The following is a 13,025-nucleotide window of genomic DNA, read 5'->3' as shown; positions in this document are numbered from 1 at the left end:
AAATTAGTGATGCTTTTTATGTGGTTTTTGGCCTGAGGACAACTAAAAACCCATTATCCCATCCAACGTGAAATGACCTTGCCATGAAGGATGGGCTTACGTAACTAACAGTATCACACCTGTACACCCATGCACACTGAGTGGTACAATTTGTTTAACGTCAAATGTACACCTTAGGCATTGTTGTAGAATTCATTTGTCATTTGTAGTTGACCGCAATTAAATTATGATGCTTACAGTGCCAACTATTGCTACATTTTTTTCTGCCATACGTTTCCCCCCTCCTCCAATAATATTCTGTTGCAATTTGACGTCATTCTGACACGTGGTGTTATTTCTACAGTGGTTTGAAAGTTTAACTTTAATTATAATCATGCTGTACATTAACTGTGTGTAATATCTCTTACACTTTCTCTTTTCTTAAAGAAGTTTTTGGTTTGTGATAAGTAGTTAATTGCAGGATATGAAAATTTGTACTGTTCTAATAAATATTATTAATCTAAGCTGTAATAAGATTGAAAACTGTGTACGAATGTATAGTATCTGTAACAATGGTCAAGCACTTTCAGCCTGGAAAACCACTGCTAATGTGTTGGGTGCTAGGAAGAGTGTCGGCCACAACAGAATATGCAGTATATGTTTGTGATGAAGGGACTGTGGTAGCACTTGTTGGACTCTTATACCTTGGCGTAGACAGAATGCTGCGGTGGACACACTAAACTGCTCCTTTGTCAACCGGCAGAGGTCCAGGTAGCTGGTAACAGGTTATGGTTTGAGGTATATTCATAATCCAGATTTATTGACTGTAACTTCAATACTGCCAAGTTATGGTAATATGTTACCTCTGCATTGATACAGGACAGAGACTAGCTTTGGACTGTAAACTTGCCACTCATTTCCTTTACAGAAAATTCTAAATAATACATCCATTAGTAACATAAAAAAGTAAAACACATTTAATTACACTGATTTATCCATTGCACAAATATTTTCTCTATCCTGATAAGTCACTTTAAATTTAACACCTACCAGAGAAGTACACCATATTTAACTATTGTATAAAATGTAGCTAAATTCACTAGAAAAATGAATAAAATTGCAAAAATATTTTGTGCTGCATTGTACCGTGCAGCTATCTGGATAGGAAATGAAACATAACACTGCACTACCACTGCTGACCACCAACTGTTTAAATAAATTGAAATGTTTTGTACCTGCCGTGTTCATGTACGTGGATCCACAAGTGTTGCTTGAATGTACACTGTTCTTATTTAAACTATGTTATACATCCTTGCCCCCAAAAGTTCTCCTTGAGTTACCTCAGATGTTTGGGTATTATTCTAGTGGTGGATAAAATTCCAATGTTCGAGATCAGTTCAAAAAATTCTGGAACTTAGTCCACAACTTTTTTATGCTTACCTTTTACTTCTTTTGCATGGTGTCCTTCGAAATACTCTCTTCCACAACTGATACACCGCTACCAAAGCCATTTCCACTTCCGGCAGCAGTCTTGGTATGCCTCTTGCTGGATCACGCAAAGTGCATCCATGAATTTTCTTTCATCTCATTTATCGTTGCAAATCTTCAATCTTCCAACGGGGTTTTAAAGTTTGGAAATAAAAAAATAATAAAAAAGTCCACAGGGGGCCAGGTCTGGAGAGTATGGAGGATAAAGCAGCATAGCAATTTCGATTTTTGTGCAACAGTCATGCACCAACAGCAATGAACGTGCAGGTGCTTTATCATGATGCAAGAGCCATGAATTTTCTCGCTACATGCTGTGTCACAATTTCAAATTGTCTCGCTACATGCTGTGTCACAATTTCAAGACACGATGCAACTAAAATGCTACATTCTTCTGCAATCTCAGACAGTCAGACTTTGATTGGCGGGTGCAATTTTCTTGACATTCCTGATATGAGCATTGTCGGGAGACGTCGAAGGGCATTCTGAATGAAGGTCATCATTACCTTCCTTCCGGCCATTTTTAAACCATGTGAAGCAATCTTAACACGGAGTACGGTGTAAGCACTCATCACCATAGGCTTCCTGCATCATTTGGTGTGTGTCTGTAAAGGTTTTCTCGAGTTTCATGCAAAATTTAATACAGATGTATTGCTCTTCTAACTCTGTCCTCTCGCAATTCGTGAACTGTGCGGCACAATGTACTACTCAATACAGCACTAAACAATAAGAGACATACAACAAAGGAACTTCCAGCAGTTACACATTAAACACAGGCATCCGTAGGGATGCCAATCACATTTCGCTCCAACACACCACTGTCGCGAAATTACAAATATTTTGGAATTTTCTAAACAGACCTCGTATACTGAATGTGTTTGGTAATATCGTCTATGTTTATTTGATTAATGATACTCACAACCAGTCTTATAGCCAATCATTAGAACCTGTCAGCCTTTTAAGCAGTATATCAAACTATAAGCTGTGTCACTAAGCTGCAGAGATATTTTTATTTCGACATCAACTTGTGCCAATGGTTCCCTCTACTATGAGTGCAGTATAGTTTCACATAGTAATTTATGATCCTGTTTTAAGTTAGACAGACAATATGTGTACCATAGTTAGCAACCAATTTTTATAATTGAAACTTTGGTTGCACCTAATACGAAAAGTCAATCAGTCACAAATGAGCAGTAGGCCTACTTAGCAGAATGAATTGAGAAGCAGCTATAGAAACAACAGTCATCCATCAACAACCCCCAAGTAGCTGATAAATGTAATAGAACCTAGGTGCAAGAGCTGTACCAGATTATGCACAGTAACTTGTTTGCACTTCCTCACATCCTCAATGACAAAATCATGACCTCCATTCTCAAATACATGACATTCCACCCCTGCATGCAACTGTAAGCTCAAGTGTTTGCCTATTTCATAATAAATATAGCTTTACAAAGTCTACAGTTAGTCACAAACAGCTGATTTCCAAGTGACAATTTGAATATACAAGATGATAACAGTCATTATTTACAAATATCACACAGATGAATACATCCATCCTTTAAAAATATTGTTATTGCATTCACCAACAAAGAAGAATATATTTCAATGAGTAAAATTTCCATGGTCATTGAGCAATTTTTTGAAGTTGCCTTATTTGACTGAACAAGACAATTTGAAGTATAAAAAACAATCTTACAAACTACCTGTATGCCCTTTGCAAAGCTTTCCTATATGATGGTGTTGGCATGAAGAATATCAACCGTTTATATTCCAATTTTGTTTGAAAATGATACAGGCTGTGTCAGAAACATGTTAAAGAAAATTCACAAAACAATGTGTAAGAGAGGATCAGAAAGTAACACCCAATTTTTTTCTCCCCTGGTATTGCAGCTGGAATGTTGCAAATTCACGACAGTGTAGTTTGAAGTTTGCACTACAGACGATATTTTGTTTTCATGTGCAGCTCTAGCGAGAGAAGCCTGAACTATGAAATAGGCATGCTGTGCACGTTACTGTCATCAATTTGTGAAGAGTAGCGAAGTGTAGTTTTATGCCTGTGGACCCAAGGGAACAGAGTGAAATCCACAGGAAAATAGGTGGCATGTATGGGTATGGCTACCCAGACCGTAGCAATTACTCCAGATAGTGTGCATTCTTCTAAGAGGGCCGTGTGAACCTTTATGATTCACCACACTGCAGTCCCATGAAGAAAATCCTGGCCAGTTAATGCTTTGCAACAGATGAAGAAGTGAAATCAGCAGTCCACAGATGGCTGTACTCAAACAAAATGGACTTCTATGAGCAGGGCATATTTAAACTGGTCCCACGATGGGAGAAATGTGTTGACAACATTGGTGAGTATGTAGAAAACTAGGTAAGAGGCGTATTTGTGATTTTTGTTTTGTTACCAATTAAAACATTTTGGCAATGAAATTATTGTGCGTTGCTTTTTGACCTTCCCTCATACTTCTAGAATGGTGAATTTAGACATACAAGCAAGCTGGTGAAATTTCTGTTCACATCTACTCTCTTAATTTGTGAAAATAGAACAATACTTGGTAAAATAAACACTAACTTTTATCAGTACTTACTTCACATTGTTCTCCATTGTCACAGTTGCCTTCTTGCTGATATGCAATGTTCGATTGGTCTTAAAAAATTTCTTTGTAGGATCTGGAGGAGGAGTTGGAATTTTTTTAGGAGATGGTATCTTTTTTGGGGGAGTAATTTGTGAACTTTGTGAAGCTGTGCTGGGGGCTCCCCTTAGTAGCTGTTGTGAACCCTGCTTCACCAAGGAAGTATCAGAGAGAGCTTTAATTCTGTCACTTGGCATAATTTTTGGTATCTTCGGGAATGGTTTTATTGTCACACTTTTTTTCTTAGGTTTAGGTTTTTTAATACCATGTCTTACACCTACATTTATTTCTCCAAGTCTCATTCTCTTTGATAGTTTTGCTTTCTTTGCTTTTGGCTTATTCGAACTTGTGCTGCGGTGTCTTTTTGTAGTTTCTATACTTGATGAGCGACTTCTTTTAACGCCTCCAAAGAAAGTAAACTTATTACTAGCGATCTTATTTTCAGTAATTGTGGATTCTTTGTTATTGATTTCTGCTCTGGTTGATTTATAGAATGATGTGGGTTGAATGAAAAGATCAGAATTTCTAGTTTTACTTGTCGATACCTCATTTTCTTTATTGTCACTGCTCAGGTACTTCACTGATTTTATTTGTTTAACAGGTACTTCCACTTCACCACTATTGCTACTACCATTTATGTCAGACTTGTTTTTGTCAAGTATCGTTGGTTGCACTGCAGAGACATCCGCTCTCTCACAATCTAAAACTTTTACTTTTGGTGAACATTTCTTATCTGATTTTGATGAATGTCTTAGGGAGAGTGAATTGAGAAATGAGTCAAACCTGGACATTCGGGAGGGCATATTGTCATCCAGAAATTTGCTTGGTGAAGAAAGCAGAGAGCCACTAATTTTCGGAGGTGTATCCAGTATCCAACGTGGAGAGTGGGGAGGAGAGCTATATCGATCAGGAGACGAGTAAGCTGACACATCTGACCTCTTGCTGGGAGTGAATGCAGAGGGACTACTTCCAGGATTTTTTGGGGTTTCCAGTTGCCTTCTACTAGAGGGTGTTTGTGAATTGAAAATAATCCGCCGCCGCAGTGACCTGGGCGGTGTGATTTCAACAGCATCCATTCTTCAAGTGTAGTACTTCAAAAAGTCACAAAACCTGAAAAAGGAAACAGAAAAGAAAAAGCATAACAAAACACAGAAAGTTACTCAAAGAATACACACAAATTTAAATCCTAAGTGTAATGAGTGTAACTTTGAACAATAACAATCTTAGACATCAATGCTAACTGACAATTTTTATTTATCTATCACAGAAATAATAGCCAACAAAAATACCTCATACCTATATTGTATTGGCTAGTTATTAACAATACCAGAGAAGGAAAGTTGCAACTCCCCATATAGCCGAGATGCTGAGTCATGATAGGTACAACAAAAAGATTCACACAATTATAGCTTTCAGCCATTAAAGCCTTTGTCAGCAGTAGACACACATACACATACTCACACACATACACTCATGCAAACGCAACTAGCACACACATCTGCAGTCTCAGAGAGAGTGTGGTTTCAGTTCTCTGAGACTGCAGACGTGTGTGTTAGTTGCGTTTGCGTGAGAGTGTGTGTGCGTGTGTGTCTACTGCTGACAAAGGCTTTAATGGCCAAAAGCTATAATTGTGTGAATCTTTTTGTTGTTCCTATCGCGACTCAGCATCTCTGCTATATGGTGAGTAGCAACTTTCCTTCTCTGGTATTGTTACATTCCATCCTGGATTTTCCATTGTTTAACTAGTTATTAAGTCAGCAAAGAAAAAGCACACAATATTAAATAATTTCATTTTCAATTTAGTCATGACTTTCAATGTTACCCCTCCCTTAGCTTACAAAGACATCACATGCTGCACCACCAAACTTTGTCACACAGGATTACGAATTTACAAAACCACAGCAATTTTAATCAAAGTGACACAAAAATAACTTTCCATAGTGTCAAATTATCCACTAGCCATTTATTTTAAGTCTTTTCATGCAAGATATTTGGATCAGATGCATAATCACTCAGTAAGGCTATAGGTGCAAATCCACAGTGTACTATACTACCAAAGACAATAAAAGCACATTTAAAAACTTGAAAAGTTGCTCAATTCATATAAAATAAATTGTGGTGGCTATAGCCTACATTTAGATACTCTACAACACTTCTTTAACAAAAAAACTGACACTTCTATATTCACACATACAACAAAGCAATGAATAAAACAAATATTACAAAAAACTCAGGCAACAGAAGTAAACACAGAAACCCATTAATACCTGCTGAATACTACTGGAAAGTATGGACCTTTCTGACATAAAATTTCTAACCCCTATTAGCACCGCACCTATCTAACTTGGTGCCAAAGTGAATCCAATTTCTGAATAAAATTTTAGAAAAAATCTGATGAATAGGGTTTTTTCACATAACTCATCAGTATGATTATTAGTCATTTATTCTCTTTATCAACGAGTCAGGAGAAGAATATTGTGAGTAATACAGGCAAACAGAGCTGTGACAATGTCACAAGATATGACTTACACAGGACAGTGATAGATTATTAATAAAATAAGATGTAGGACACAGACACTTGAAGAGAGGGCAGCAGGAGGAATAGTGCGTATCAAGGTTCCCACATATCTACAGCCTCCCCCCCCCCCCTTCCTCTGTACAGACAACACAAGAGGATATCAAAAGAGGAAAGTCATTCAAGTATAGTGTCTTTGATAAAGATAAATAACACGTGAATAGATTTCAAATATAAAGGGGTAACATTTGGAATTTAAGCCACGGGATGGGGGGAAATTCTCTTAAATCGCTCTGGGATAAGACTTTAGGTAAGTGGTAATCCTGTGTCCCCCCCACCTTGTACATTGACTACTAAAAATGAGTAATTTGGGAAGTTAAAATGCAGTCTCCCTGCACTATAGCATCAGCTATGATATGTGGCAATGACATCAATAACTTCTCTACTGTGTAGATCAGATGATTCTGGACATGGCTCAAGGTTGGTTGGTTTAAAAGGTGTGTGTGTGTGTGTGTGTGTGTGTGTGTGTGTGTGTGTGTGTGTGTGTGTGTGTGTGTGCCAAACTGCTGCGTCATCGGTCCCTCGTTCAAATTAAAATAATTACACAAGGGTGGGAGTAAAATAATTGAGACATACAAAAAACAGCTGGAAGAAAGGAGAAAACCACAATAATGACAAGGGCAACAAACACTAAAACGGAGGAAAACGCAACGTCTTGGGCTCCGCCGAACCGTAAACCAGACACCCATAGTCAAGGAGGGATAGAACAAGGGCTCTGTAGAGCTGCAGCAGCGTACAGCGATCTGCACCCCAGCTGGTGCTGCTCAGGCAGCGGAGGGCATTGTGGTGCTGCCAGCACTTCCGCTTAAGCTGACGAAGGTGAGGTAGCCAAGTCAAATTGTCATCGAAACCCAGTCCTAAGAATTGATTATGTCTCCACTACAGTGAGTGGATCGTAAAGTTATGGTTCTGGATGAACTGTGCGACGCTGACAGAAATGCATGAGACATGACTTCGCGGCTCAAAACTGGAAGCCGTGGGCTAGCGCCCATGACCGCGCCTTGTGAATGGCTCCCTGTAGGCGCCACTCAGCAACACCGGTACTGGAGGAGCAGTACGACATGCAGAGATAATCCGCATACAGAAAAGGTGAGATCGACGGCCCTACAGCTGTTGCTAGACTGTTAATAGCCACTAAAAATAGAGAGACAATACATTGTCCTGCGGAACGCCATCCTCCTGAAAATGGGGGGGAACTATGGGAGACACCGACTTTAACATGGAAAGTACGGAACAACAGGAAGTTTCGGATAAAAATCGGGAGCGGGGCTGGAAACCCCACTCGTACAATGTGGCAAGGATATGATGTTGCCATATCGTGTAGTATGCTTCACGTTAGTAAAAAAGAAAGCAACCGGATGTTGGCGTCTGGAAAAGGCTGTTCAGATGGCAGACTCTAGGGACGGAAGATTATCAGTGGTAGAGCGACCCTGGCGGTAGCCGCCCTGACATGGTGCAAATAGGCCACATGTCTCCAGGACCCAATCCAACCACGGACACACCATACGTTCCAGCAGCTTACAAAGAAAATTGGTGAGGCTGATGGGCCGATACCTATCCACATCAAGCAAGTCTTGACCAGGTTTGAGCACCAGAATGATGGTGTTTTCCCACCATTGTGATGGAAAGACGCCATCACACCAGATCCAGTTGATGATGACAAGGAGATATCGCTGTAGTCAGACAAGATATGTTTAATCATCTGACTGTGGATCCGATCTGGCCCAGGAGCTGTGTCGGGGCAATGTGCAAGGGTGCTGAAGAGCTCCCACTCTGTAAATGGGGCGTTACAGGGTTCACTGTGGCATGTAGTGAATGAGAGGACTTTCCTTTCCATCCGCTGTTTGATGGTGCGAAAGGCTGGGGGGTAGTTTTCTAATGCAGAGGCTCAAGCATAGTGCTCAGCAATCTTATTTGCGTCGGTAGATAACACGCTATCGATGTTAATGCCAGGTACACCTGTTGGGATCTGGTACCCAAAAAGACATCTGATCTTCGTCCAGACTTGGAAAGCTGACGTATGGCACCCACTGGTCGACACGTACTTCTCCCAACACTCCTGTTTCCGTTGTTTTACAAGCTGGCGAACGCAGGCACGTAGCTGCTTAAAGGTTATTAGGTGCTCTAGGGAAGGGTGCCGCTTATGTCGCTGTAGAGCTTGCCAACGATGCTCTTTAATTGCCTCAGCGACTTCCGGCAACCACCAAGGGACTGTCTTTCGCCGGGGGCACCCTAAAGAACGAGGGATCGCCTTTTCCACCACAGAAACAATCGTTGTAGTCACTGGTCAACGACAGCATTGATGGCACCATGTAGGGGAGATTCAGCGGTGACAGTATAGGTGAAGCCTTTCCAGTCTGCCTTGTTTAAAGCCCATCTGGGTACGCATCCATGGGCATGACACTGGGGGAGTGACAGGAAGATGGGGAAGTTGTCACTAACACACAGGTCATCATGTGCTCTCCAGTGGATAGATGAGAGAAAGCCAAGGACTGCAAACGGAGAGATCAATGGCCGAATATGTGCCATGTGCCACACTGAAATGTATGGGGGGCCCAGTATTTAAGCGGCAGAGGTAGAGGTAGAGGTAGAGGTAGAGTTGAGAGAGTCAATTTTTGACCTCCTACCTCTGCCAGTAAGTATGGCACCACCCCCACTAGGAGTTATGCGCGTTAAAACCTCTCAAAAGTAGGAAACATTCCAGTTGATTTATCAGTGCAGTCAATGCGTTCAGGGGTACTGCACCATCTGGAGGAAGATACATGTTGCAGACAGTTATTTCCTGCGACGTCCTTATCCTGACAGTCACAGCTTCAAGAGCTGTTTGAAGGGGCACAGGTTCACTACATACCGAGTTCAGGAAAGACACAAACTCCACCTGACACACTATTATAGTCACTACAGTTCCTGTGATATCCCTTATAGCCGCGGAGGGCAGGGGTCCGCATTGCCGAGAACCAGATTTCCTGGAGGGAAATGCAGAAAGCACGTGTTAAGTTTAACAGTTGCCATAGCTCGGCCAGGTGGTGGAAAAAACCGCCACAATTGCACTGGAGAATTACGTGATTGTGAGACTGGGAAGGCATGAAACACTCAATGAGGCAGTCTACGCCTCGGTCACCTGCTGCCACCAGATGAGTATCTGTGCGATCGACATCCATTGTGTCTGAGGGCCCAGGGATATCTAGGTTCTCAGCAGACACCAGAATCTCCACCTCATCCTCAGACACAGAGCTTGTAGGTAGTGCTGGTGTGGGTGCCACCGCAGTGCCTTGATTCTTGGGGGTTCTTTTTCTTTTTAGGTTTCTCTCAGTGCTCCTTAGGTTTGTCCGGCTGGGAGGGATTCACTGATTCAGTCTCAGGGACTGAGGAGGACCGTGAAGCCCTACGACCAGCTACCTGTGGTTGTGCAGGAGCAACAGGGAGGTAAGTGCCCCCCACCACCAAGGGGGCAGGTGGAGTCTGATGGCTCTGAGAGCCAACTGTACATGGCGGAACGGAATATGGTAGAACCATTGTTATAGTGGATGCATAGATTGATGTCATATGCACAGGATGTAGCCTCTCATGCTTTCTCTCAGCCTCAGTGTAGGACAGTCGGTCCAGGGTCTTGTATTCCATTATTTTTCATTCTTTCTGGAGAATCTTGCAGTCTAGCGAGCGAGGCAAATGGTGCTCTCTGCAGTTAAGACAGATGGGAGGCGGGGCACAGGGAGTATTGGGATCTGAAGGACATCCACAATCCCAACAGGCGATGCTGGAAGTACAGCGGAAAGACATATGGCCAAACTACGAGCACTTACAGCACCGCATCAGGGAGGGATATATGGCTTTACGTCACAGCGTTAGACCATCACCTTGACCTACTCGGGTAATGTGTCACCCTCAAAGGCCAAAATGAAAGCACTGGTGGCAACATGATTATCCCTCTGACACCGGTGGACGTGATGGACTGAATGGACACCTCGCTGCTCTAAATTGGTGCGCTGCTCATCGTCAGACTGCAAAAGGTCCCTGTGAAATATGATACCCTGGGCCATATTTAAGCTCTTATGAGGCGTGATGGAAACAGAAACATCCTTCAGCTTGTCACAGGCAAGTAGTGCCCATGACTGGGCAGAGGGTGCTGTTTTGATCAAAACCGACCCTGACTGCATTTTGGACAAGCCCTCCACCTCCCCAAACTTGTCCTCTAAATGCTCCACAAAAAACTGAGGTTGCATTGACAAGAAAGATTCCCATGGTGTGGCCTGAGGGGTGGGGGCGATTTGGGATTGCATTTCTTAGCATTGAAGTTAGATCTTGACCGCTTAGAGACTGATGGTGTTTCACCACCAGCCAATTGATGGACTACGCTTCATCGCATGTCATCCGCCCTGATGCTACCCACTCTGACCAGGGGGCCTCCCTATGAGCACCACCCAGCCGCAGCAAAGGCGACCTGGCAGGATGGCCATTGCCGGGAGTCCTGATGCCCCAGGGGGATGAGAATCTACTCCCTTGGCATACGTGGGGAGTTAAAGGCGCAGGCATCAGCAGAGCGATCCCTTTGTGGTCAAGAGGCTACAACAAACAGGGTACATGGCAGCCCCACTACAATGGACGGGCTACCGTGCTGGATATCAGGCGCTAACGAGCTAAGAAGTCCCTTACAGTTGACAGCAATACTGCACAGAGGATGGAGGAAAACTCATCCAGGGGGGTGACCTCGCCAAACAGCTGGAGAATGAGCGGAAGTGCAGATTCACGTCGACGAAAGATACGAGAGGTCTCAGTGCATGATGGACACTATGCACCATGTAAGGCACAATTCCCCAATTGGCTTGCTCTTCAGGAAAATTTTGAAAAATTGAGGTCAAACCCTACAGGGGACCATCACATAAAGGCCAAAACGTGTGAGACTCCTTTTAGTCACCTCTTACGTCAGGCAGGAATACCTCGGGTCTATTCTAACCCCCGGACCCGCAGGGGGGCATGACTCAAGGATGTGACATACTGTCAGGATTGCTCCGCAGGTGCACTGACGGATGTTCCCTTGCCATAATATGTAAAAGTATGCGGATGTGATAGATTAGAGAAGATTATTGAATTGGATAGATAAAAAATCTACTCACCAAGCAGAGGCAGAACACACATACAAAAGACTGTTGTAATTGGCAAGATTTCGGAGCCAGTGGCTCCTCCTGAAGGAGGAGCCACTAGCTCCGAAAACTTGCCAGTAGATTTTCTATCTATCCAATTAAATAATTTTGTCAATAATTGATTGTTTTCGTTGTTAGATTAGAAAATATGTACTTTTTAGGTCCAAATGATCAATAGTGTTGAGTTCCTCCAGGATGTAGAACATGTCAGAAGAACAATAATACACAATAGATATTTACAATGAAAAACAAATACTAGTATGCTAATGTAGCTTCCACAGATCCCAAGTAGAATTATTATCATGGATGCAGAATGAGTCAAAAAACTTTTGAACAGTTTCATTCATGAGGTAATAAACATTGAATAGAAGAATCATTTTATAACACTTATTTACAATGATCACATTACTGCATTCAATTTGTACTAATATTGTACTAATATTCACATTATTTTTCAATATTACCTCTTTTTACAGCTGCTGGATAAGTAACTGAAAATGTCTGATCCTGAATAATGGACAACTTTCTGGACCAAAGAAAGTGACTTTACATCTTTGTGAAGATTATTCTTATTTCTAGTGTTCATTCCATGAACGGAACTGCTCATTTGAAAAAGATATAAATTTTTAATGACAAATTTCACTAAGGAAAAATACATTGGGAAGCAGTAGTTTTATAACTGGTCCACTAAACAGGCCTCTGCAGGATGTTCTTGGATTCACACCACAAATAATTCTTACCCAGAAGATATTACAGAAGTAAACACACTTGTATCCTCTTTGACAACATTCGCATTGCAAATAGAGATTGGTTGAGGCACTTCAGCAGTTCTATAAGCAGTGTGGTCCCTGCACACTACATCAGACAGCGTTTGGGTCTCTCCCCAACTGTACAGTACTATTCCCTTCCCCATCCCCTCCAGATTGTTGCTTACACCCATGTGATGTTGCATTCTGGCCTGAGATGCTGGAGTTGGCGGTCATGTGTCTCAATACTATCCATGTCGACGAAGGATGCGGGAGGTTCCTGCGCATGATGGACACTATGCACCATGTAAGACACCCATCCCCAATCGGCTCACTCTTCAGGAAAATTTTGAAAAGAAAAAGAAAAGAAAAAAAGAAAAACCTGCACTATGAAGACATTCACTTGTTGCTTTTGGCCACAGCCTTTATCAAGGAAGATGACAAGACACACACACACACACAC

The 13,025-nt window shown here is 42.0% G+C and overlaps 1 protein-coding gene across 2 annotated transcripts in view; it reads right to left on the bottom strand.

The window, feature by feature from the left end:
• LOC126195160 (N-acetyltransferase eco) overlaps positions 1-13,025 on the bottom strand; it is a 98,845-nt gene that overhangs the window by 48,826 nt on the left and 36,994 nt on the right. For both annotated transcript variants that reach the window (XM_049933669.1, XM_049933670.1), the window contains exon 2: positions 4,056-5,210. In XM_049933669.1, coding sequence (XP_049789626.1) covers positions 4,056-5,176 — 1,121 coding nt within the window. In that variant the 5' untranslated portion in view covers positions 5,177-5,210. The remainder of the gene's footprint in view (positions 1-4,055; positions 5,211-13,025) is intronic.

The sequence above is a fragment of the Schistocerca nitens genome, chromosome 7, assembly GCF_023898315.1.
Source record: "Schistocerca nitens isolate TAMUIC-IGC-003100 chromosome 7, iqSchNite1.1, whole genome shotgun sequence".
Lineage (NCBI taxonomy): Eukaryota > Metazoa > Arthropoda > Insecta > Orthoptera > Acrididae > Schistocerca > Schistocerca nitens.
This window is presented reverse-complemented; position numbering and strand designations above follow the sequence as displayed.